At 38.4% G+C, this 25513-nt stretch overlaps 1 protein-coding gene across 2 annotated transcripts; it reads left to right on the top strand.

Moving 5' to 3' along the window:
* Nucleotides 1-1121: 1121 nt before the first annotated feature.
* Nucleotides 1122-25513, top strand: EPHX4 (epoxide hydrolase 4). 2 transcript variants are annotated; one of them, XM_067538254.1, is made up of 8 exons: nt 1122-1220; nt 1758-1959; nt 5935-6020; nt 10293-10450; nt 12517-12645; nt 16009-16112; nt 17476-17624; nt 24551-25513. In XM_067538254.1, the coding sequence occupies exons 2-8, from the start codon at nt 1762-1764 to the stop codon at nt 24783-24785; spliced, it is 1059 nt and encodes a 352-aa protein (XP_067394355.1). In that variant the 5' UTR covers nt 1122-1220; nt 1758-1761; the 3' UTR covers nt 24786-25513. The 2 variants fall into 2 exon arrangements, with proteins under 2 accessions (XP_067394355.1, XP_067394354.1); XM_067538253.1 differs by lacking the exon at nt 1122-1220 and having other exon boundaries at nt 1549-1959.

The raw sequence follows: 25513 nt of genomic DNA, 5'->3' as shown, positions 1-25513 counted from the left end.
CCTACAACTATTAAGGTGAGGATTAATAAAACAGCTTTAAATTTTACAATCTTCATAACACAGTCCACTGACACTTAATTGTCAGAGCTACAGAACTACAGCTGATTGACTTTCTAGATACAGCAGAAACTGTTTCTAAGTAGAAATAATGGCTAGAAGAGAGAAGAAATTATTTGGTAATTTCATTTTAGTGTATCTAGCATTGATTTTTATGTATTGCATCTTGCTTAGTTTATAGTTCTGGCAGGGAGGTCACAAGAGCTAGCTCTTACAAATAACCCTTCACCTTTCTATGACCTTGAACATATTGATTGATTAGGGCCTGCCTGTGGCATAGCACTCCCAATCAGGATCAGAGTATAATGGCATTTGTATTTTAATACAAAGGGTGACTTGGAAAAATGACTTGCCAAATCTGCATAAATCAAGTGACTGCAAAATCCAGATTACAATTTAGGGACTGCCTATCTTCTACCGGGCTGCTCCTTCCTCCTAACACCCACTGCTTCTGCTTCTGCTCTAGCAAATCACACTCCTAGCTGGGAAGCTGATATCTGCTCTAATATTATTGCTCTACTGTTTACCTGCCCCATCTACTAAAGCAGCTACTTGTTCAGACTTCAGGTTTAATACCCCATTCAGCTGAATTAAGAGCACCTGGCTTCTCTTGGAACCACTGGCAGTAGGTTCGAGCCTACATCATCCCCATCAGTTTACACCTGGTATCTCCATTACACAAGAATCGGGCATCTTAATAATGAACAATTTAAAAACAGTGCATAAGGATGCACTGTACTCCTGTTATACACAAGTTGATGCTTGGAGGGGTAAGCCAAGGGCGATGAAGGATAAGTGGGGTGTCGTTAAGACACTACAAGAGAAGGGAGAGTGGATTCAATTCCTAGATCTGCCCCTGACGTGGAGTGTGACCCACCTAAGATCACTTAACGCGGCAGCGTTGAGCAGCGACGATAACATTTGTCCTACCTCAAAAGGGGAGTCTGAGGACACGGTCACCAGAGCTGGTGAGACATTTACACTAGGGGGATGAGGGAGTTGCTCTTCGCGGCTGTCCTAAGATGCATGAAACCCTCAACTCTAGCCTGGGCGCTCTGGACAGAGCTGTCGCAGGGGGCTGGGTGTATAAAATCCCAGACTAAGCAAGGTGCCCGGGGGCGCCGGGCTAGGGCAGGTGCTGAGGGCGGGCTACCTCTGATAAGGTGGGTGCGCAGCGCCCGGGGCTGCCTAGGTGGGGGCTGACCTGGGCCGGGTGGCTGCTCCTCACTCGGAGCCGGGGGGCGCGGAGAGGCCCTCTGCGCCATTCCCGCTGTGGGGCGCGGGGGATCCGGGGGCAGGGGCTAACCCCTGGCTGCCCTGCCCGCGGGCGCTGGGAGGGAAGCGGAGGGAGCGAGCCGGATCCGGAGCCCTGTATCTGCCCCCCGCGTGGCGCTAGGCGCAGGGGGCTGCCCCCGCCCGGCTGCAGGAGCCAGCCTCCGAGTCACGCCGGCTGCGGCTGGCCGGCTCGGTGCAGCTGGTGTGAAGCAGACGTGCCGGCCTCTCCCCGGCTGGGCTGGGCTGGGCTCCGGGCCGGCTCACAAGACTCCTGGCGGTGGCGGCGGCTGCCTGGCGCCCCGCTGCTCTCCCTGCCGCGGCGCGGAGCCCATCCCCCGGCACTGACGGGGAGGGAGGATCGAGAGGAGCAGCCGCCGCTCGCTAATGGCGAGCCCGGCTGAGTGTTTACCGTGGATCACGGGCAGGTTCATGGTGACTGTCCGGGCTCTGCTCTTCTGGGCGCTGGTCTACAGCTACTGCGCGCTTTGCGCCTGCATAGAGCTGCTGAAACTTTTGTGGAGCATAGGAAGGAGGCCAGGAAAGACCTTCCAATGGATCATCCGCGAGAATCCGCCAGCCTGCCTCAGTGATCCCTCCTTGGGCACCCACTGCTACGTGAGACTGAAGGTAAAGGCTGTTGGTTTCTGTGCTAATCACTTAATACGGCCGGGGCTGGGTCGGGGGGGAACCTGACAGCGGCTACCCCTAAATAACAGAATGACTCGCTCTCTGTGCCTGTAAAACCCGAGGAAGTGGGGTGGGGACTGGCTGGTCTCTTGTGCTTGCATTTCCCCTTCTTTCCTCTCTGAAGATCTGCTGTGGTGCTGTTTTGTTTCTTGGGTTGGTGCTGAAGGGAAAGCCACACTGCTGAATGTCGGGGACAAGCGGCAAACGAAAGGGTCGCGGTCATCGCTTCGTTTCAGTGGGTGCCGTGTAGTCACATTGAGAACCCGTTCTACGTGCATCACAAAGATGGGGTTTGCCGACAGTAATCCATTTTGAAACATTCACATGGTGTGCACATCAGGGCTTTTGTCTGGATCGTTTCACTTTGCTTCTATTTATTTGTTGTCTTGAAAGACACGGTTGAATTTTTTTTTTCTGTGCAAAGCACAGAGAATCCTTGCAGGTCACCTTCCTTCTCGGGGTGATCCACTCGACCTGAGTGGAATCAGCTCTAATTCAATAACGCGAATGGTCTGACCTTCTAGCTATTGATGGGCGGGGGCTGGGACAGAAAACTTGATGAAAATAACCAGTGTGTATGCAAATCAACTGAGCCAGGTGATGTGGCTCAGTGTTGAGGGAATTAACAAATGAACTTATTCAACCACTGGCAATTACTTTCAAAAAGTCATAGAGCACTAGGAGGGAATTAGACAACCAGGGAAAATGCAAGGTGGCACTAATCACTATTCTTTCTAAGCTGCTCCTACGTGCATGTTCTGCCAGCACTAGGCCAGGGTTGCCTGGTGTGATGAATCATGCATACTGCATATATGCTGAACACGGTATGAAGCATGAACCCTGTAGGTGCACCAGAGAGGACTCCAGAGACAATGACCTCCGTCAGCCTGTTGAGTTGCCTCTCCACTTTACCTGAAGATAGAGCACTCAAACTGGTGCCAGGTGAGAACAGAACTGAGGGGAATCTACTGATTATGCCCCACCAGGATGGCAAGGCCTGTTCAGCTGCTGGGCTATCATTGTCCTTTGCTATTAGCCTGACTTGGGAGATGGACTCCCAGGCCGATGGAATTCCTCTCGCTGCTTTCTGAAGGTTGGGATATCCTGCCACTCACAATAAAAAGAACCATCTTCTTCAACTCTGATAGAGGGTGTTGTTCTTGTTGTCTGCTAATAGGCTGCTGGGCTAAATGCTGGGCAGGCTGTCTCCTGAAGGTGAACGAATCAAGCTCTGGATAGGGCTGAGTTGGGGTTGCACAGTCCTACCATCTGGAAGCCTCATCTGGGTTAGAGGTAGAATCTTTCTTTTAGTAGTCATTAGGTTGTTGGGCTCCCTGGGTCTCTCAATGCAGTAATAATAGCTATTACTCTTCCTTTTCCAGTTCTTCTTTTTCATCCTCTTGTCCCTGTTACTTTATCCTATTTTCTGCCACATGCCCATCTTTCTCCACCTCTCTTTCCTGTTTTCTCTCAGTTATTGTTGTTATTGTTACCGTTTGTATAGTAATGCCTAGGAACCCCAGTCATGGCTCAGGACCCTATTGTCCTAGATGCGTTACAAAAACATAAAGACAGTCCCTGCACCCAAAAAGTTTACAGTCTAAGTTATGCTTTTATTGAATCTCTCTCCTACTTCTTGTGATTGTCCTGCTGCCTGTGGTCCACTCCTCTAATAAACATACAAATGGAATAGTATAGACCTGGCTCAGTTTACATTCAGAAGTGCTTAGAAGAAATATGGTGCATGATAGTTTTTTAAAATGTTGTTTTTAGTAAAACACTAGGGTTAGTTGACTTTTGCATGTAGGATCTTGAAAATAGGGGCAATAACCAATCACTAAATGTAAACTCAAACTCTAGTAAAATAGTGAAAAAATATTGAGAAGAAATTGTAAGCATCTAAAGAATAACAGAAACACAAGCAATAAACCATGTAAGATTTATAGAAACTAATACTGCCAAACGCACTTCACCACTTTTTAATTAAAACTAGAAAATACATTTCTCAAAAGAGATAATGAATTAGCAATATATAACAAGAGAATGTATGACCATTAGTTATAAACCTTGGTTAATACATTAAATTAAATTATGCATTCAGTTAGTTGGTGAATTAAATATCTGAAAGGCTTGACAACTACAATGGGAGTAAATTCTATCCATTTAATTGATCATTAAGGAGAAAACTTGTATCTGGAAAAACTTAAATTCAGATTATGTCTACAGTATAAAAGAGCAGGTTTGAATCCTCAAAAATAAAAGTTACTTTCTTGTACTTCTTTACATTCAGGAAGGTACAATTTGATTGTAAAATGTTTTTCTAGGTAATTTATAAACAAATTATGTTCTACTCCAGGGAGACAGGTATCTGTCACTTCTGATCTAAAAGCTTCTATGCCACTTTAAAATAATAAAATACACATTTGATCTGTATTAATAATCTGCAGTTTTTCTGGGAAAAATACAGAAACCTGTGTCCCAATCAATACAAATGCAGATTTTTAAGGAATCCAGTTTCTTATGTCTGAGTTGTTTTATTTACTTCATCTTGGACATGAGGCATATGAATTCTTTATACCCATATACAACATTTTCCCCCCTTTATAACAAACAATGCTATATTTTAACTGACCATGTTGAAGAGGGGAAATTATTGCAGTAAAACATTTTGGGGATAAATGAAATCATTGCATATATCTCGAACATCCATTCCTCTCAAGAAATATGAAACACCTTTTCCATCAATAACAGAAGGATAAATGTATTATTGTGATCAATACTGGAGTAGAGAAGTGCTTACAGGTCCCAAATAAAACAGCAAAGATGAAAGTCTAGATCTTGAAATGTTGAAAAAGGGAAAACATTTCAACACAGCCTGGATATGCAGGTTGAAGATGATGCGCCAGGTATAGCTTGAGTGACTGCGTAGATGATGATGTCAACAGTCACAGAAAAAGTGGGGAGAAGAGAGGGCTTGTGAAGGTAGAGGAGAAGCTTAGTTTGGGTCATGTTGAGTTTAAACAGCTGCCTGGACATCCATGAGATAATTCTGGGGAGACAGGATGAGACACAGTTTTGGATGGAGGAAGAGAGATCAGGAGTAGAAAGGTAAATGTACAAGTCATCAGCATATGGATGACAATTGAAGGTGTATGAGTGGATGAGATATTGTTTGAGGTGATATTATGCATATACACACATAGAAGAAGAGTTTGAGGACAAAGACCTATGAGTCACCCATAGAAAGAGAGGAAAGGAGGAGGACCCACTAAACAAGACATTGAATAGAGGCAGGTAAAGGAAGATAACAAGGAGAGAAAGGAGTCATAAAAACTGAAAGAAGACATGATTTTTGGGAAGTACAAATGGGTATAGGATCAAATGTGGCCGAGATGATATCAAGGATGATGAGGATGGAGTAGACACCCTGAGATATGACAAGGAAGAGGTCATTAGAGACTTTAAAAATGTATAGATAATGTCACAAATGATTCCTGAATACTGCTCACTGAATTTTGAATTCATTTCCTGTCTTCACTGGAGTCACAGTGTGTAAAACCAGTCAAATGGGGCATCACACTGGTTGGTACTTTCGTTGGAAATCTTACCAGAGTCACATAACTGAACAGGCATAGAAACTGAACTACATTGTCACCAGCTAGAGGAGATCTTTCCAGAATAGAGTTGTGGCACATTGGGGTAGTGGGGAAGCTTCTCCTACTACTGCCCATACATCACTGATCTGTGAAGATACAGAAGACTTCAATTTCCAGGGTTGTCAATTTGGCACCTATCATAAGTACTATATTCCTCTCTTAGGATACCTTTGAAAATCATATTAATACTCAAATCCTCATTGCAGCAGTGCTGGGCAGCAATCAAATCACAACACTTTTTGCTTTCTCTCCCTTACAGGATTCAGGGCTAAGATTCCACTATGTAGCTGCTGGAGAAAGGGGCAAACCACTCATGCTGCTGCTTCATGGCTTTCCAGAATTCTGGTAAAGCTCCCTACTTGTTCTCATTTCATTACAGACATAGTGTATATATCATAAGAATGATTATTTAAATCCACTATGCTATTTTCCATAACTGTGTTAAAATATCTAAGTAATGGTAAGTTTTAGGACTGGACATATCACAGCAACTGAGCATTCATTCATTTTTTTCCAATTGTACCATCCACAAAATAATTTCTAGGTGTTGATCTGAACAAAAATACCTCTCTTTCCATTCTAGATCAGGAAATATTTCTTCATGTGTATATACTTTTCATCAAACTATCAGGAGAGCCATTTACTCTGTTCTAGTAAATTTCAGGGTTGACAAAGCATAAACATTTAGGATAAGTATTCCTGTGCTCACTATGGTGATGGGCACCAACAAAAGAACCCATGCAGATTTTTTAAGTGCAATATGCATTGATATATTTATTAATAAATAATAGCATAACAATAACTACATATTACAAATACTACATATTTTAAGAAAGACAGAGAGGGAAATGTACAGTTTTTAAAGGCCTAGAGTCTATTGTGTAGCTTAACTACTTTGAGGGTGCCACTAAGGGAAAAATGCTCCATTATTAGTTCACCAGGAGATAAATGATTACATCTGCAGGCACATGAAGAATTCTGGTGGATCAAAACTAAACAAATCCTAAAATGTTTATTTGTAATGATGAAAGGACCAGGTTTCTAACATTCTGGCCATAGCACTTAGGCTGCAATTGCCAGATTTAAGAAGTGAATCAGGGTGAGCCCACACAGTATTTAGATTTTAGAGAATATGCATCAAAAGAGCAACTAGATAATTCACAACAGAAGTGGCACTCCTGGTAATTCTGTAAGTGGTCCTTTTCCAAAGCCCCTAGCTTGGTAGTAGGTGATGGTGCTGTCTTTCAGATGAGAACTAAAGGAGGGGTGTTCACCACCCATGGTAATTAAAGATCTAATAGTACTTCTCGCAAGTGGAGGTGTGCTAAACTTGGTGTTTTAGACAAACTTCATTGATATCAGCGTTTGATATGAATTAATGTTTTAAAGATTTTTCTTTTGTCTATTTTTAAAAAATTTGGAACTATCAAGCTCTCTTACTTGAGTGCTTAGAGATGTTTCAGTACCAGTCGTGTAACATGCCTTCACCTTAGCATGGTTTAGGAATTTGAATGCTGTGAAGGGAAACTGGTGTAGGACAGAGGCTCAAACTGTCCTCAATTTATGCCTAGAATGGATTGGCATAGATATACCTAATGGCAGTTGCTTTCCATTTAAAGTATCCTATAACTACTGAAAGCATACAGGCTTCTGGTAAAGCCCTTAATAATCTTATTGCTTATTAAAATAGGAGTATTCAAGAAAACTGAGTGTTGTTTTAATAATAGCTTGCTAATTAATTGGGTAAGGAAATATAAATATAGAATAAAATCAACTGATTGATGGTTAAATATATACATTTTTTCAGAGATTGTTCTTTGTGCATATTCTAGTCTAGTCAAATATTAGAGACCGCAGAGACTTTTTCCTAACTAACCATCCTCTACTGTGTGAGTGTGGTTTTTTTTTAAAAGAAACAGACTAGTGACAAATGATAAAGTGGGAATAATTTGTTACATTTATAATTTTAACATAAATTAGAAAATAGTGTGCATGTTCTACTTAAAGTCTCGAGCATTTTAGTAAAACAAAATTGACAAGCCTTTCTTCAGTTTACTAAAATCATTGTAGGTCATGCCTTCAGCAACATTTTGTGCATTGTCTGACTATTCAAATGGAATGGAATATTGAATAAGAAAACTGCTATATAGGTCATTGTTAACTCCAGTAGCATAGCTTATACCTGCTGTTTTTAAAAGAAGACAACATTTAAGTAATGCATGAGAATAAAATATGCACGCTAAAAATATTACGGTTGGCTTGTTACTGAATCTATGCAGAATTTTATATATGAACTGAGATTTTGTTTTGAAAGCATGAGATAACATAATAACAATTTAAGAGCAGTTTAAAGCAGCAGTAAACCTGTACTCTTTGGATAGTAACAGGAATGAAAGTGACTTCCACTATTATGAAGCTTAATTGCAAAATCCTCTAGCTCCCAATGTCTCAAGGTTATAACTAGGACACACTAAATAACCAGCCAGTACTGACCTCAGTGAGCAACTGAGGATATATGTTGACAAAAGGTCAGTCAAATACATATAATACAACACTACCAGTAAGTCCCTTATGTGCAAAAAAACCCTTTAAAATCAATACAAAATTTCATGGGAAACTTAAATAAACATTTTAAAATTGGAATAAAATGTTGAGATAGCTAAATGCCTGTAAGGAAGTGTGTGAGTTCCTGATTTTTGTATAAACTGCTTTCCAGAAATAACATGATGAGAAAAAAATCAAAATAGTTACAAATATTCAGTCTTGAGAAAATAAAGGTATTTACCAGCATTTCAAAATCCTTCTTGCAAAGCAGTGGTCTCACTAAATAAATATTTTAAACGTGATAGAAAAGTGTTCTATGAAAAGATCAGAGATACATGTTGAACTCATAGGGTTTGGTGACAGGATACTTTTCCTGGATGGCCCATGCCTCTGGGATCTGCTTATTTTGGTGGTCTGCTAAGGATAGAGTTTGGCAAGCATCAGGGTGCTGTGCAAAACTTATCTGTTCATCAAGCCTTTAACTGATTGATGGACCATTAGGACAGCAGGGTCTGAGGAAATAAAGGTGGTATGTCATTAAAAAAGAAAATATTTACTGTGCCATATCGTTTCACTTTAATGAAGTATTTGTAATAGCCCCTAGACTTACCATGGTAAATTTGACTAACTGGGCAGTGTATATTGATTTTCTTTTAAAACAAAAATCATTTGTAGACACCTGTATTCTTTAAATCTTGTATTTATTTGTATTAATATAATGCACCCAGATGGAGGAGTGATGGGTCTTGTGTTTACAGTAATAACATTTTCTTTGATTAATTCAATGACAATGTAATATTAACCATGATATGTTCAAAATTCCTGATTGGTTAACACTACCCACAAAGCAGAAGGGGCAAGGATCTGAAATAAAACACTATTTGGAGTTTGGCACAATTCTGCGCATCTCCTTTATGATATTTGATCTCCCAAATGCTTCATTTATGTTGTTTATATGAGATCTTTGGAAGAGGGCTAATAGGCAAAGTTAGCCCTTATCAAGCAGGAGTCCTTTTTATATTATCTGTGGTTAAAAGGATCATAACAATTTTCATATTTCCTTGATATTATAATATATGGCCCAATCCTTCCAGGTGCTGAGCACCTCCTAGAAGGTGTTGAGTATCCTCAATTTAAATTGATTTCTATAAGAGTTGAAGGATAGATAGCACCTTGCAAGATAAGGCCTGCAGTCTTTTATTATCTTTATACCATTTCTATCCAGTCATAATCCATTATTTCTAAACCCAAGAATAATCAAATCTGGATGTTTATTAAACTCTTCCTCACTCTAGATTTCCTTTAAAGTAACTAAATTCTATTTTTATTTTCCATAAAAACACAAGCAGTGAAATACCATGTGCAGTACCAATGCATTGACAGCTGTTAATCTTCATTGTTCTGGGAGAGTTTAGAGTGATTGAATAAGGATACATTGATAAATATAGCACAGATCATAGAATATCAGTTGATCTAATTAACTTGTAATGCATTTTATTCATCCTTTGCTTTACATAGTGAATGAGTTATCATTCCTTCCTTCTCCTCCCCCCAAAGAAACCCAGATGTGTTCATCTTGTCATTTAAGGCCCAACTCTCTTGTCCATCCAAGCCCTACCTGGTGCAGGAAGAAAGTGACAGTAGAAGTAGCTCTCCACACCCCATATTCTGGGACTAGTTGAATCCTCAAAATTAGAGCAGTGTCAGGGCTACTCTAATTTTTGCCTGTTATCTATGGCATCAAGGAGCCATTTCAGAAGCCATGAATAAATGGACCATAGAGACACTCGGGTTATATCCTCTTTCCTGCAGCTATACTCCTTATCTTAGGGGCTTCAAGAAGATAACAATGTAGAACCACTCATGCTAGCTCATCTGCCCTTACAGATTCCCTTTCTAGTGGGAATTCCCAACAAGACAGAACCATCATGCAATGGCACAAAGGGGCCATACATAACAGAGAATCAGGCCAATAGAATTTAACATCAGCCTATCATAGAGGCAGTACTACTGATTGAATTCTAGTGTTCTTCCATGTAAACTTTTAATCATAACTTATTTCTCCTTTATTAGGTATTCCTGGCGCCATCAATTGCGGGAATTTAAAAGTGAATATCGAGTTGTGGCACTGGATTTGAGAGGTTATGGAGAAACAGATGCTCCTTCTCACCAAGAGAATTACAAGTTAGATTGCCTAATTACAGATATAAAGGATATTTTGGAATCTCTAGGTGCGTTAGCAGAAGCCAAACTGCTGAAGTTGTTAATTTTATTTAATTTGTTGCAGAAATATGAATAGCTATTCTGTGATTTTAAAAAAAAAATTCCAAGGTGATTGTTTTTGTTTTAATGTATGTATATGGCTGAGGATGTTGTGTAAGTAAATTTGATTAAAATAGATCTGACTTATTTTATGGATTTTTGTCCATACTAATTCTTTCACAGTATGAAAAGTTTTGTTTTCAAGTCAATATGGCTGGGTCAGCATAGAGAATTTGCAAACATACTTTTCAATCAAATGCAAAGTCCTGAACATGTTCTTATATGCCCCCAATCTGCAATGGGATCTGGTAGCACAGCTGGATCCAGTACCACGGCCTTATGCTAGTATCACTGAAGTCAGTGGGTCTCCACCTAATGCTGACTCTTGCACTTAGTGAATCCAATTGTTGGATTAGGATCTTAAGCCTCAATAGCACTTACAGAGTCTTACTACTGGAAGATGGAAAGCAAAATAGTGTGGCGAGATTTTCTGATACCTGCAATGCATATGCTCTACCCTTTAAATGATAGCAATGAAGGTGCTTTATAGTATTATTAAAAAAGAAAACAGCTTACTAAAATGTTACTGCATAAGTTGTGTTTTACAGTCCATTTATGGTCTCCCTTATACAGGCCAAATCATGGCCCAACTTGCACAGCTGCAAGAGGGAGAATAAGGGGACATAAGGAACTCCTTTCTCCCTTGCACAGGCTACATGTACCATAGGTAGTGTCACTGAAGGGGAAGCAAGCTCCACAAAACTGCTGTGGGGGAAATGTATCTGTGGTGGATATAGGCACAGTGTGGGATACTTCCCCTCTACAACAGTGGGGAGATTCAGAGGTTGATTGCTACTCTCTGAATCATTATCCCTCCCAAGTTGCACTCAGGGCAATGCAACAAACACTGGGCAACCTGTAATGTGGTGATCTAGCCCTCAGGTTTGCATTTAGAGCTGGTCTGAAAAATGATTTGAATCCCATCAGAAGATGGGGCATGATATCACAAACTTTGTTTGCATTTTATAAGTAGCACTAGTTTTATTAAACTCATCAGTAATACCATAGTTGTGCTTTGTGAGGTAATCTCTCATTATAAGCCCCACTTCACTTAAAACTTTCTGAAAAAAATTACCCTCCCTAGGGCTCAAGTTTCCCCTGCTTGTTCTTACTCCAAAGATTAATTATTTTAGAAAGTGAAATTAAATCAAAAGTGACAAGATAGATTTTTATCAGAGAATGGATAAAAGGTGTTTGCCATACTTTCATATTTCTCTCTTGCTTTCTGTCAGAGAACTCAAAATAATTTGGATTTTACACATCTGATTTGGCAAGTCTGTAAAGTGCTTCAATTCTCAGTAAAGAATGAGGACTTTGCAAAGTAGGACAGTCTTGGTTAAGGAATAAAAAGTGGGATTTCCAAAAGCACAGCAGTCTTGGATTAACTCTGCTCCTGGTGAAGTCAATGGTCAAATTCCCACTGATATCAGTGGAAGCATAGTTAGGCCAATGCTGAATAATTTTGAAATTCTCACCTAAAGAGAATATGAGTAAGTAAAGAAGTGTTCCAAGCCTGTACAGTACACCATCATCCCTACCTGTTAAAGTGTTCATTAAGTGTAGCTATCTGGGTACAATTCCCACCTTTACACTGATGCAGTATTGAGATTTTGAACACAATGTGGTCAACTTGGCCACACTGCACGTAGGTATTAAGGCACTGAAATTATCTCATGCAGTAAAATGACATACTTCACAGGTACAAGGGGGAGGGGGAGTAAAGTATAGTTGCGGGGAAAACTATTTCTTTAATTACTTGTTAAAATTTCAAGCATAGCACTGCATGAATCTCCTTTTTATGTTTAATAAAGGAAGTGCTGACACATCTTTAACTATGAGAGTGTAAATAATTTGCTAAGAAAAATGAATATGTTGGGACACTGTCATTTCATTTTTTATGATAATTCATTTGTAGATAACTGTATGCAAGATATATGCAGTAAACAAAGGCCAAAATCTGTTTTTTATGTGGCAGGGTACAGTAAGTGTATGCTGATTGGCCATGACTGGGGTGGAATGATTGCTTGGTTAGTTGCTATTTGTTACCCGGAAATGGTGACCAAGCTTATTGTGGTTAATTTCCCCCATCCCTCTGTGTTTACAGGTGAGTTCTACAATATGTTTATATTAATCCAAAATATTCACATTTTTCACTAAGCAGGCAGATTTGGTGCTTATTTAAGGGCAGATCTGGAGAGATACTGCACATCCAGATACCTAGGGGTGAAATAGAGTTATAAGAATGACCTTGTAAACTGGAGTAATAGAAATAGGATGAAATTTAATAGTGGAAAGTGCAAGGTCATATATTTAGGGACTAATAACAAAATGTTTTGCTATAAACTGGGGATGCATCAGTTGGAAGTGACAGAGGAGGTGAAGGACCTGGGCATATTGACTGATCACAGGATGACTATGAGCCATCAATGTGATGTGGCCGTGAAAAAAGTTAATGCGGTCCTAGGATGCATCAGGCGAGGTATTTCCAGTAGAGATAGGGAGGTGTTAGGACCCTTATACAAGCACTGGTGAGACCTCATTTGGAATACTGTGTGCAGTTCTGGTCTCCCATGTTTAAAAAAGATTAATTCAAACTGAAACAGGTGCAGAGAAGGGCTACTAGGATGATCCTAGGAATGGTAAGCCTGTCTTATGAGAGGAGACTCAAAGAGTTTGACTTGTTTAGCCTAACCAAAAGAAGGCTGAGGGGAGATCTGATTGCTCTCTAAAAATACATCAGAGGGATAAATACCAGGGAGGGAGAGGAATTATTAAAGTTCAGCACCAATGTGGACACAAGAACTAATGGCTATAAACTGGCCATCAGGAAGTTTAGACTTGAAATTAGACTAAGGTTTCTAACCATCAGAGGAGTGAAGTTCTGGAATAGCCTTCAAAGGGGAGCAATGGGGGCAAAAAACTTAGCTGGCTTTAAGACTGAGCTTGATAAGTTTATGGAGGAGATGGTATGATGGGACAGCCTAGTTTGGCAATTAACTGATCTTTGACTACTAGTGGTAAATATGCCCACTGGCCTGTGATGGGATGGTTCTAAGTTACTACAGAGAATTCTTTCCAGGTGTCTGGCTAGTGAGTCTTGCCCACATGCTCAGGATTTCGCTGATTGACAAATTTGCGGTCAGGAAGGAATTTTCCCTCAGGGCAGATTGGCATGGGCCCTGGGTTTTTTTGCCTTCCTCTGCAGCATGGGGATGGTGGATTCTCTGTACCTTGAAGTCTTTAAACCATGATTTGAGGACTTCAGTGACTAGTCATAGGGTAGGAGTCTATAACAGGAGTGGATGGGTGAGGTTCTGTGGCCTGCATTGTGCAGGAGGTCAGACTAGATGATCATAATGGTCCCTTCTGACCTTAAAGTCTATGAGTCTATGAGTAAGTGCTCAGGACCTCTTGGAATCCAGCCCTTATTTAAATGAAACACAGAACTCTTAAATATTTTGCATTAAAGCATAATTTTACAGTGGTGTGTGAGGACGCAGATACAGTGACTTTTTGTCTTTGGAAATCTGATTCTCATTTATGCTAAGGCTGCTTTACATGGCACTTGCAGTCCAAAGGTGCCTTAAGGTGGATGCAAATGACCCATTGCATTGCCACGGTGGTGTACAGCAGCTTTAATGTAAATAAGAATCAGGCACCTACAATCTAATCCTCATTAAGACAAGTGAAATTGAATTTTGTGATTTTTATACTACAGTAGACCTCATTGTAACAAAACAATCGTCCAAGTCTGCTTAATAGAGGCCCATGACTGTAGTAGCAGGGAGTTGAAGGTATAAGAGAGAACAGAACCAAGCCCTAAGAGTCAATTTCTATTACACAATATACTTCAGTAGCTTTTCTAGCATATTAAAGATTATTTTTATGAATAATTAAGATGCACTTACAAAATAAGGGCCTTGTGATGCCATAGCCTCTTTGATGTGTGTATTTGTCTACTTACTTAATAGTGCACAAAATCCACTCTGTAATTTGCAATGAGCCTGTCAGTCAATAGCATGAATTAGTTAGGTTCTACTGTGCACTGAATAAAAAGATGTAGGTTATCAATCAAGTATTCTGATAGCCATAATCATCGTTATAATGCACAGTACATGAAAATCTGACTTTTTCCTCACATATTTATTCAAAATTGCCTTTTATAATAGCAATAAGATACTCCAAACCGTGTATTTTTAAGGGATTATTGTATTTCTCACATGGCTGAAGTCACCTGACTTCAGGTGACTTTCAGGCTTGTACCCTATAACACCAGTCTTGGCTTGCTATAATCACTTAGTCATTTCTTGTTAAATAATAGCAATGATAAAAACAGATCTTTGACAGTTCCCCAAAGTTTCCACTCCAGGATCGCTTGACTTCCCATAACATTCACATCTCAACATCAGAGGACCGTATGTACTGTATGTCAGTGCTGAAGTCTGCCTATTGGAAAATAGTGTGTTAATTTGTTCTAATACTGAGCAGATGTCTATAGTCTTCTTTGTAAAATTATAACATTTAAATGAAAACTTTAGAGATGAGGTGAAACTGAAAATATGTTAGTTTACTGTTGTCTGGTAGTGCAGAAAAGTCAAGTGACCCAGACCGGCAGTGTTGGTGACCTATCAAAGGAAAAACACAACATATGATGCAGTTTAAGAATTTATAAATTAGGAATGTTTGAAAAGGCTATTTGGGACTTGAACTATTAAATACAATTAAATTTGTTTCTTTTAAAGAACAATTCCAATTCATCTTTAGGGAATTTTTCAGAGACAGACTCCAATTTTTTAGGTACAAGTTTGCATCTCCAAATAATTGCATGTGTAATTTTACATCTACATGTGTAAATTTACATCTTTACACTTCTACCTACCTCCTATACTTGCTATGTAGGCAGGTCATAATTTAAATGTTATAGATGGATTTGCAACTCATTGTAAGTGCAGAGTTGCACCTGTGAAAAATGGAGGTCAGCTTGAGATCCTTAATATTAGTTCAGTTATATTGTTCACTTTACTATGTGTGCTTCCACTGTTTTACTGCATGGACTATACAGTATCTTGGTTACAATAGCATCTCTATGCATCACATTTTTTGAGAGGAGAAATATTTAAAATGTTCTTTAATAGTTTTTATACAATTAAAAATTTTGACTAATAAAAACAGGTCACTTTAATTAAACTGATCAAAATACCCAAATCCTCAAGTATAGCCCCCTTTGCTGAGTTTTTGTCAGGCCTTCCTTTTGCTGCCTACTTAAGATAAATGTGAGAAGAAATTCATTACATTTTAATGGCCACTACGTATACTCATATACTTACTTTTAAAACTATCATCACTCCTGGTCACTTAGCACTCTCTAAATTAATACTTTTTAAACAGTCCTTAATCTTTAAAAATAGTGATATCAACAGTAATTTTATCAGCTTTCATTTTTAATTCATGGGCATTTTTGTTTCAGAATATATTCTACAACATCCTTCACAATTGATCAAATCTGGTTACTACTTCTTTTTCCAAATGCCCTGGTTTCCTGAATTCATGTTTACAATAAATGATTTCAAGGTAAGCAAAATGAGTGCTCTTGCTTAAGTTTAATGTGTTACTGATGGAAAAACTGCCACCTATGCTGTTCCATTCTGATACTATGACAGTTATGGAAAATGTAAGGATGGCAAGTAAAACTTGACTATAGTTCTGGATTTTATGTGGCTTTATTTATTTTAAGGCTAGTATTTTAACAGGCTAATGTACATGTGAATAGAAGCATGTAACAGTATAGCCAGCCTCAAGAGATGAAAAACAATGAGTCAGGCCCCTCCCCCTCCCAAGAGATTAAAAAAAAAAAAGACTATATTATGGTTTATTGGTCTGTCTTTTGATTTTTGAACTCCCCCTGCCTATCCCCAGTGTGTATATGACAATTAATGTTGCCCACTCTCTCAAATTTATTGGTTAAAGTGATTTTGGTCCCTGCTAAAATCACATGCTCTGGCCAAAATCATGTAACTGGTGAAAAAAAATTGTGTGTTTTGGCAACACTGATAATATATATATATATTCCTGACTTCCAGTGCTATTGTATGTATCTCAATATTAAGACTATTCAGCAGGTCATAAGTTACCATTAGTTTCTCTGTATACGTTTACAGTGCAATTAGAACTTAGAAGTATGACTGCAGCATGGATAGAAATACCCACACTAGCTAGATGAAGGCTAGCTTGGGTATGCTCACACATGCTGCAGGTACACACCCTGTGCCAATGAGCCAGATTCTCTGCACTTAGAAAACCCACTGCACACATGAACTTCCACTGAAGTCAATGGAACATCCTCTTAGAAATGTTAGCCCTTTTCTCCCTCAGGTCCAAATACAAAATATTTCCATTTTAACTTCCTTCCCTTATGGAACAGTAATTTCTAAAGAAGAGTTTGATTGTAAGACAGGCTGGAATATGGAATTCTTCCCTGTGAAATATGCTGCTTAAATAACCTGTAGAGCCAGACCTCAAAAACAAAACAAAACAAAAACAAAAGAAATATCAATAAGTTTAAAGGAAGCATAATCCTTTCTTTAAATCAATTTGTTGCATTTTAAAATGTTTTCCCTCTATAATAGTAGAAATCTATGTCCATAGCTGGTGTTTGCTTATGGCAGTATGAGGGGTCAATGTGAAGAAGTTTTGTCATATTTACATATATTTTAGTACTCTGAAATAGACCTCACCAGAAATAAGACCATTCTATACTTCATTATTTATAGTTGCCTAAAAAAAGTAGCTTAACCATTCATTAAACTTAAAACAAGGAGGTAGATGGATTTTAAACAAGTATCTACTACTCAAAGGGAGAAATATCATAATCATTTTGCTATCTAAAACGTCTAGATAACTTAGGTGCTCTTTTTTTTTTTTTTTCTTTTGGTAGGTTCTGAAAAACCTATTTACCAGCCGGACCACTGGAATTGGAAGGAAAGGCTGTCGATTAACAGCAGAGGATATTGAAGCTTACCTTTACATCTTTTCTCAACCTGGGGCACTAACTGGACCCATTAACCACTACAGAAATATTTTTAGGTCAGTATAATGTTCATAAACCAAGTAAAATATCTCAGCCAAATCCCTGGAGTCCAGATATATTATTTTATCTATTGCCCCAAGGGCAGGTGAAAAGATAAATCTGTTCCCAAATCAAGAACCCTTACCAGGTAATGAACTGATTCAGTGTCAGACCGTGTGATGTAATATAAATTGCATGGCATGATCACAGAATGTAATAAAACAGCCAACATATTATGGAGGAAAAACTTTATTTCTAGAGCTGATAAAAATTTTCTCCCATTAATTATAGGCATGGCAAACCAAAGATTCAGTCTCTAAATAGGATATTAATAATATCATAGAATGACAGTATCATAGAAATGTAGGACTGGAAGGGACATGGATAGATCATCTAGTCCAGTCCCCTGCAATGAAACAGGACAACGTATTATCTAGACCATCCCTGACAGGTCTTTGTCTAACCTGTTCTTAAAAACCTTTATTGATGGAAGTTCCTCAACTTCCCTAGGTAATTTGTTCCAGTGCTTAACTACCCTTATAGCTAGGACGTTTTTCCTAATGTCTAACCTAAATCTCCCTTGCTGCAATTTAAGCCCCTTACTTCTTATCTTGTATTAAGTGAATAAAGAGAACAATTGATCCTTCTGCTCGTTATAACAACCTTTTATGTCCTTGAAGACTGTTATCATGTCCCTGCTCAGTCTTCTCTTCTCCAGATGAAACAAATCCAATCTTTCCTGGTAGGTCATGTTTTCTAGACCTTTAATCATTTTTGTTGCTCTCCTTTGAACTTTCTCCAATTTGTCTATATCTTTCCCAAAGTGTGGTGTCCAGAACTGGATACAATACTTCAGCTGAGGCCTTATCAGTGCTAAGTAGAGTGGAAGAATTAATTCTTATGTCTTGCTTACAACACTCCTGCTAATACATCCCAGAATGATGTTTGCTTTTTTTGCAACATTATTATATTGTTGACTCATATTTAATTTATGATCCACTATAACCCCCAGAAATTTTTTTGCAAAACACCTTCCTAGGCAGTCATTTTCCATTTTGTATTTGTGCCGTTGGTTATTTCTTCCCAAGTGTACTTTGCATTTGTCCTTATTGAATTTCATCCTATTTATTTCAGACTATTTCTCCAGTTTGTCAAGATTATTTTGTATTCTAATCCTGTTCTCCAAAGCACTTGAAACCACTCCCATCTTGGCATCCAGAAACTTTATAAGGGTATTCTCTATGCCATTATCCAAATCGTTTATGAAGATATTGAACAGAATCAGATCCAGGACAGATATCTTTGGGACTCAACCTGATATGCCCCTCCAGCTTGACCATTGATAACTATTTTCTGAGTATGGTTTTCCAACCAGTTGTGCACCCACCTTATAGTAGGTTCATCTAGGCTATATTTCTATAGTTTGCTTATGAGATCATGTGAGACCGTATCAAAAGCCTTACTAAAGTTGATATATATCACATCTACTGCTTCTCCCTATTCAGAAGGCTTGTTACCCTGTCAAAAAAGGATAGATTGTTTTGACATGATTTGTTTCTGACAAATCCATGTTGACTGTTACTTATCACTTTATTATCTTCCAGGTGCTTACAAACTGACTGTTTGATTATTTGCTCCAAAATTAAGCTGACTGATCTATAATTTCCTAGGTTGATCTTTTTCCCCTTTTTATAGATAGGTACTCTATCTGCCCAGTCCTCTGGGATCTCTCCTGTCCTCCATGAGTTGGCAAAGACAATTGCTAATGACTCAGAGATCTCTTCAGCCAGTTCTTTAAGTATTCTAGGATGTATTTCATTAGGCCATGCTGACCTGAAGAGACCTAACTTGTCTAACTAATTCTTAACTTGTTCTTTCCCTATTTTTGCCCAAGATCCTATCCCACTACACTGATGTTTGCTTTATTAGTCATCTGATCTCTGCTAATTTATGATTACAAGTTCATTAATGTCTCAGATTCAGAATCAGAACAACCACAAATAATTCAGTCTTTCATTTATACAGATGTTGGCCCCATGTAACAGGTGATCAGCAGACAATGGCTCACTCCTTAGGGCATAGCTTCAAAAGGCTGGGTTTTTGCATAACTGAAGGTGGAGAATTTGCATTCACCTCCCTCAAGATATTTCCCAGCAAACCACTTAACACTTTTAGTTCCAAGAGTCCATTCTTGTCTGGCACATTGTTCAGTATAGTCATTTGGACCTCTGGGTTTCACCTCTGTCACATCTCCCCCCTCAAGAGTTTACATACCATCCAGCCCACAATAATACATAAATCATTCATTTAATACAATGGACCCCAAAGATTCTTAAATTTAATTCAATAAGTTCTCCCAAGGATACTGCAGGAAATTGCCATATTTGTCTCAAATACAACCATTGAAAACTCACAATTGTTTTCTGTTAATATCCATGCATGGCTTGCTCCCATTGTGCTCTGATGCACCAGAATGCAGCATAGGCTTGTAAGGGGTCAGCATTAATAGTAAATGCTATTTTATCTCTATACAGTACAGTTTTGAAAAAGCAGGCTATAAAATAATAAAAAGGAAGTTTTCAAAATCACACCATAGAGACAAAAAGAAACACCACTTATTTGATCTCTTCCTTCCTTCAAATAGGCCGGATAGTACAGTGGGGTTCTATGATAGTTGTGAAATCATCAGTATGACAACAAAAACCTTATCCCAATGGACCTCAAAATACTTCATAAGCTATAGGCTTGCTCTTACAAAAAACCCACCATGGAATCATTAATGTCCATATTGATGAGACAGACCCTCTACTTTTAAGATTTCATCTAAAGAAGAAATATAAACTATTGTTTCCAAGCTTGCCCATGCATCACTGGTGGTCATGGGATACTAGCTATACTCCTTATTTTAACTGCTTCTCTAAGAGTTCAGGCTCTACACTGCAGAGGAGATGTTGAAGTCCTGTAAGTGCAGCTGGAAACAAAGGGGAAGACATTGCCTAGCTGTCCCTACTATGTATGCTCTTTGGGACAGGGACCATCTTTTTGTTCTGCATTTGTACAGTGCCTAACACAAAGTCCCTGATCCATGACTGGGACTCCCAGATGCTAATACAATGCAATTATAAATAATAATAGGAGGAGAAAGGGAAAGAAAAGATGCTGCCAGAGGCTGGAGCCGCTATCCAGATAAGATGTCATGGGGAGAAGGGAATGAGGTGCTGAATAGCATGTCCATGGAAGCAAGCGGCTAAGAGATATTGGATTAAGATTCACTTACTCAGCAGATGAGTCGAACAAATCTTTATTAAGGCAAAACACTCAGCAAGTAGTGATCAATTACTCACAAGTAGGAAGCTCATCAGGATGATCTCATCACAGTCACCTTCAGCACTGGACAACACAGTTTCAACATCCCTTTGTTACACAAACTTATTTATAACTTTTTATTATCTTTTCTTATACATATATATTAGTCTCTTATGTCCATGTTAACTCTCCTCCCCCATCAGTACAGGTGTTAGTTCAAACTGGTCTTTTCTAGCTTTTTAGTTACCTTATCTTTTCTTTTTCTTACAAACATGATTATTCTGCAATTTCTTACACATACACAGTTCTACTTATGCCTATGCTGTTAAACATTATCAGAACAAACTCTGAAAAGCCACAGCAGGCGCCTGACAGGCCTATCCAGGGTGAGAGAGAGAAACTCTACAGAATTTCTTCTCATTTATAAATAGTTGGTGAGAAGAGGAAATAAAATGAAGAACGGAGGTGAATAGTTTGACTAATATCTGTCCAAAAAGGTGACTTTGAAACACAAACTGTTTCCTAATAAGTGTACTTTTCCATTTAAGTACTTGTTGTAACTGCTACAGAGATATTATGCAATCACTGGTTGGAGAGAAGTGACATTTGTGATGGTGAGTGGGTGTGGGAGATTATAATAGGATGTAGTCGATGTAGTCCAGCCTAAAGATTGGGAAATTCTGCACTAGAGAGAAAGCTCTCTAGGTGATATTCTTCTGGATTTTGTGTCACATACTACTACTCTCCCAATTGGTATGTTTCTCCATAAACAAGAGCAACAGATAATTTCACACAGACCAGCCTTTATTTTTCACTCAGTGAACAATAAAACAAAAAAGAACAGTTTAAAGTCTCCCTCAGAGAGCACAGCGTGTGCTTCCTCTGTCAGCAGAGTCCTGAGAACAACAAAAAGGCTGCTGAACACTGTATGCAGAGCACACGAAGAAATTTAAGAGTGGAGTACACAGACAATAAAAGGCAACAATTTTTCTAGCCACTCCCAATACAAACCATCAAAACTTAGGTATGTTTTTAATTGTCTTTCTATTAGTATTTTGATGGGGCTACTTATAATTGGAGGTGAGTAGCTCCCTCAAATTTCCCATCATCTCCCTCTTAACCAAACTTGTAGGCACCATGATCTTCCTTATCTTCATTGGTCTAGAATGTGCAAGTCCTCAGAGCAACTCCTAAGCTTCCACCCCATGCAAGCTGGTCATAAAAGCTTGTCTAAATAAAACTTTTTCAAATATTCTATTGGTTTTAAAGAATCACGTTACGTCATTGTTATTAACTGATTAAATGTCTGTCTACCTTGATGGCTTATTTGAACTGCAGTTAATCTGTATGCAATATGTCACTAAGATTTATAAAACAGTTTCAACTTAAGTATGGATAGGCTGTTCAGCATCTATTTGAAAATGGATGATTTGAAATAAATTCTGATGGGTAAATAAGACTTACATTCAAGCAATTATCTCACATCTGTCTACCATCAGTCACAACTTAGTCCTGTAACTTATAGTTCTATTAATATCAATAAAATTTGTATTAACTGTACTTTAAATGTTCAGAAAAATTTTATTCATAAAATATTTACTTTACTATAAAGTCAGTTTTAAAGAAACAATCTTTAATTATACTTATAATGCAAGTTTAAGTGGGTCATTTAGATGTTATGAAACCGTTCAACATTTTACTTTGTCTCTTTTTCAATGTATTAATAAAGTATCTTAAAATATTTTCCCCTTTAAGCCCTTCAGAAAATCTTCCAAAGCCCTGAGCTCTGATACTTCGAATTTTAACAGCTTTTACCCAATGCTATGCAAATTTTGGGTAATATTCTTCTCTCAATGCATAGAGATTTATGTATTTAACTCCCAGTGCTTCAAAAAGAGACAGTACCCCTTTGTACTGTTAAATCTGCTGCCTTTTGAATGTTTTTATGGCATTCTGTAGGTCTATTTAAATGCGACTGGCTTCATTCAGCATTACAGAGACTAATATTCAATAGAAAGTTTCTCTCCATAAGTATTTTACTGATAGCTGTATTGTATATTCAATTTTCAGTAAGTCTAGGAGACTGAACAGCTGGTCATATTACACAGTGTTTATGAAAAAACAACTAAAAGGAATAAATGATAGCCTACTGGCATCATTTGAAAATGCAGTTTGGTCAAACAAATATTTGGATGCTTGGAACATATATTTTAACCCTGGTATAAAGTACCATATTTCAGTTTAGCATAGTTACAGTAGAAGTCATGGATAGGAACTTGACACAGCATTCACCAATATAGGAAAATCCATCAGCATGCAAGATTCAGGCTATCTAGACTCAGATTCTTTTACTGATGTCACTGAGCTCCTGATCAAGAGATCATGGGGGGACACTATTCAAATGCAAGAGAGAAAACATCCTTTTCAACTTTCTCCAGAATCACTGGAACAGACAGACGTTAAAAAGGAGCAGATTGTGATATGTCAATGGAGACTTAACGGGGGAATGTGACACAAAACTTCCACAGACACAGCTCTAGAGTCTGATTCGCAGCAGTCCCAAGCAGCCATTCAAGCATCCATGGATTAGACTCATAGACTTTAAGGTCAGAAAGGACCAATAGGATCATCTAGTCTGACCTCCTGCACAGCGCAGGCCACGGAACCTCACCCACCCACTCCTGCAATAGACCCCCAGCCTATGACTGAGTTACTGAAGTCCTCAAATCATGGTTTAAAGACTTCAAGGTACAGAGAATCCACCAGCAAGTGACCCGTGCCCCATGCTACAGAGGAAGGTGAAAAATCCCCAGGGCCTCTGCCAATCTGCCCTAGGGGAAAATTCCTTCCCGATCCCAAATATGGCAATCAGTTAAACCCTGAGCATGTGGGCAAGACTCACCAGCCAGGATTGCTGGAGTGCAAGGGCATACTAGTTACACTTCCTTTTTCCTAGGAGCACTCTCATACTGGGTGCCAGGAGAAGGGTGGTCCATCTCTATGCCACCTGTAAATACTTCCATGCTGGGGAATCTTCTATCAGACAGATCTGCAGGGTTTAAATCTGTATTGCACCAGAAAACAAGTGCAACGATGACTTAATGGGCCTGAGAATCTGATCCCTCCCAATGTTACTTGCTTCAATTAATTTCTTACACGCTCAAAGACATTTTTACAATAAAGTTACAGTTCAAGATAGATCACATAAAACAAAGACTACTTAGGAATTATTTGCAAATACGTACTACAGAGTCAATAACATATCTAAATATGAACAAAGTTATTTTTCATACCAACATACAAGTTGAAAAATTGATGTTAATTTCTCTTTTTATAACAAACGAGCAGATCTACACTGTTGACTTCAATGAGGTTTTGTCTGAAAAAGCAATTGCAGGATTTGGACTATGGTAAATTCCATGTTAGAATAAAGATACCCTCTGAAGATGTTGCTGGCATGAGATCAGTTAGAGGGCTTTGGTACAAATTACTAATCTCTTAGTATTATAGTGAATAAGTTAGATCCTGGAAACCATGCAGCAAATCTATGATGTATTTTGAATGGGAAAGTTAAATTGACTGATATTTGTCATGATGACTTTTAAAAAACAATTAAACTTGTATTTTGTTTTTAAAGTTGTCTACCTCTGCAGCACCATGAGGTCACCATGCCTACCTTGTTGTTATGGGGAGAAAGAGATGCATTTATGGAAGTTGAGATGGCAGAAATTACTCGAATTTATGTTAAAAATCATTTCAGATTAACTATTTTGTCTGAAGCCAGCCACTGGCTTCAGCAGGATCAACCTGACATAGTGAACAAGTTGATATGGACTTTTCTAAAAGAAGATACCATAAGAAAAAGAGAGTGACTTTTTCCTCATGTTTTAAAGGGTCTACATAAAAGCTCTTACATTTTAAAAACTAATTATTAGCAGGACCATATTTCCAGCCTACCTTCTAGTTTGGGCACTGTTAGAGAAAAGTGTTTTCAATGTACTGTACATATTGACACCAATGTTATTACTAAAAGAAGAAGATAGTGTGAGAACATATAATGTTAACATCGGTTTTACCTGTATTCTTGTATTTTGCACATAAAAACACCTGCCTTAAAATGTATGTGTTTGTACAGTAATGAAATCTTGGAAAGTTATTTGGTTCTGGTTTCTCACTTGCTTTAGAATTCTAATATATGGTGCCTTTCACAAATTTATAATAAAACAATTATGGGGTGCCATATGAAAAAGAAGTCAACTATTAGTTGGACTGTAAGTTTTCATTCTACCAGGTGAATTTTTTTTACTGCATTGTACCATTAAAAAAGTTAACATGTATTTTATTGTTTACACTTTATTGTATCAGTCTAAAGAAAATAAATTTCTTGGCAAATCTGTAGTCTTCAAGTGATAAATCACACATACCTTATTGTACTGTGAAATTACAGCTGTTTTATATGGTGTATTTTCTTCTTAATTGAAAAATGGGGATCTTTACACAGATAACATGTCTGGACAAAAAGAATGGAAAATGAAGAGCTATATATTCACGATTTATGTATCAAATCCATTTCTATCTAATAAAATGTCATTTAAATTGT

Source organism: Emydura macquarii, unplaced genomic scaffold, assembly GCF_026122565.2.
Source record: "Emydura macquarii macquarii isolate MOO-44397 ecotype Brisbane River unplaced genomic scaffold, CSIRO-AGI_Emac_v2 contig_480, whole genome shotgun sequence".
Classification (NCBI taxonomy): domain Eukaryota; kingdom Metazoa; phylum Chordata; order Testudines; family Chelidae; genus Emydura; species Emydura macquarii.
The sequence above is the reverse complement of the archived record's forward strand: the minus strand, read 5'-3'. Positions and strand labels throughout refer to the sequence as shown.

What these genes read in the sequence shown, in the direction of transcription:
- EPHX4 (XM_067538253.1), top strand. Translation starts at nt 1,717, where the DNA reads ATGGCGAGCCCGGCTGAGTGTTTACCGTGGATCACGGGCAGGTTCATG. An exon ending in ACTGCTACGTGAGACTGAAG is followed by an intron (nt 1,960 to 5,934) that starts GTAAAGGCTGTT and finishes TCTCCCTTACAG; the next exon opens with GATTCAGGGCTAAGATTCCA. An exon ending in GGATATTTTGGAATCTCTAG is followed by an intron (nt 10,451 to 12,516) that starts GTGCGTTAGCAG and finishes TTTATGTGGCAG; the next exon opens with GGTACAGTAAGTGTATGCTG.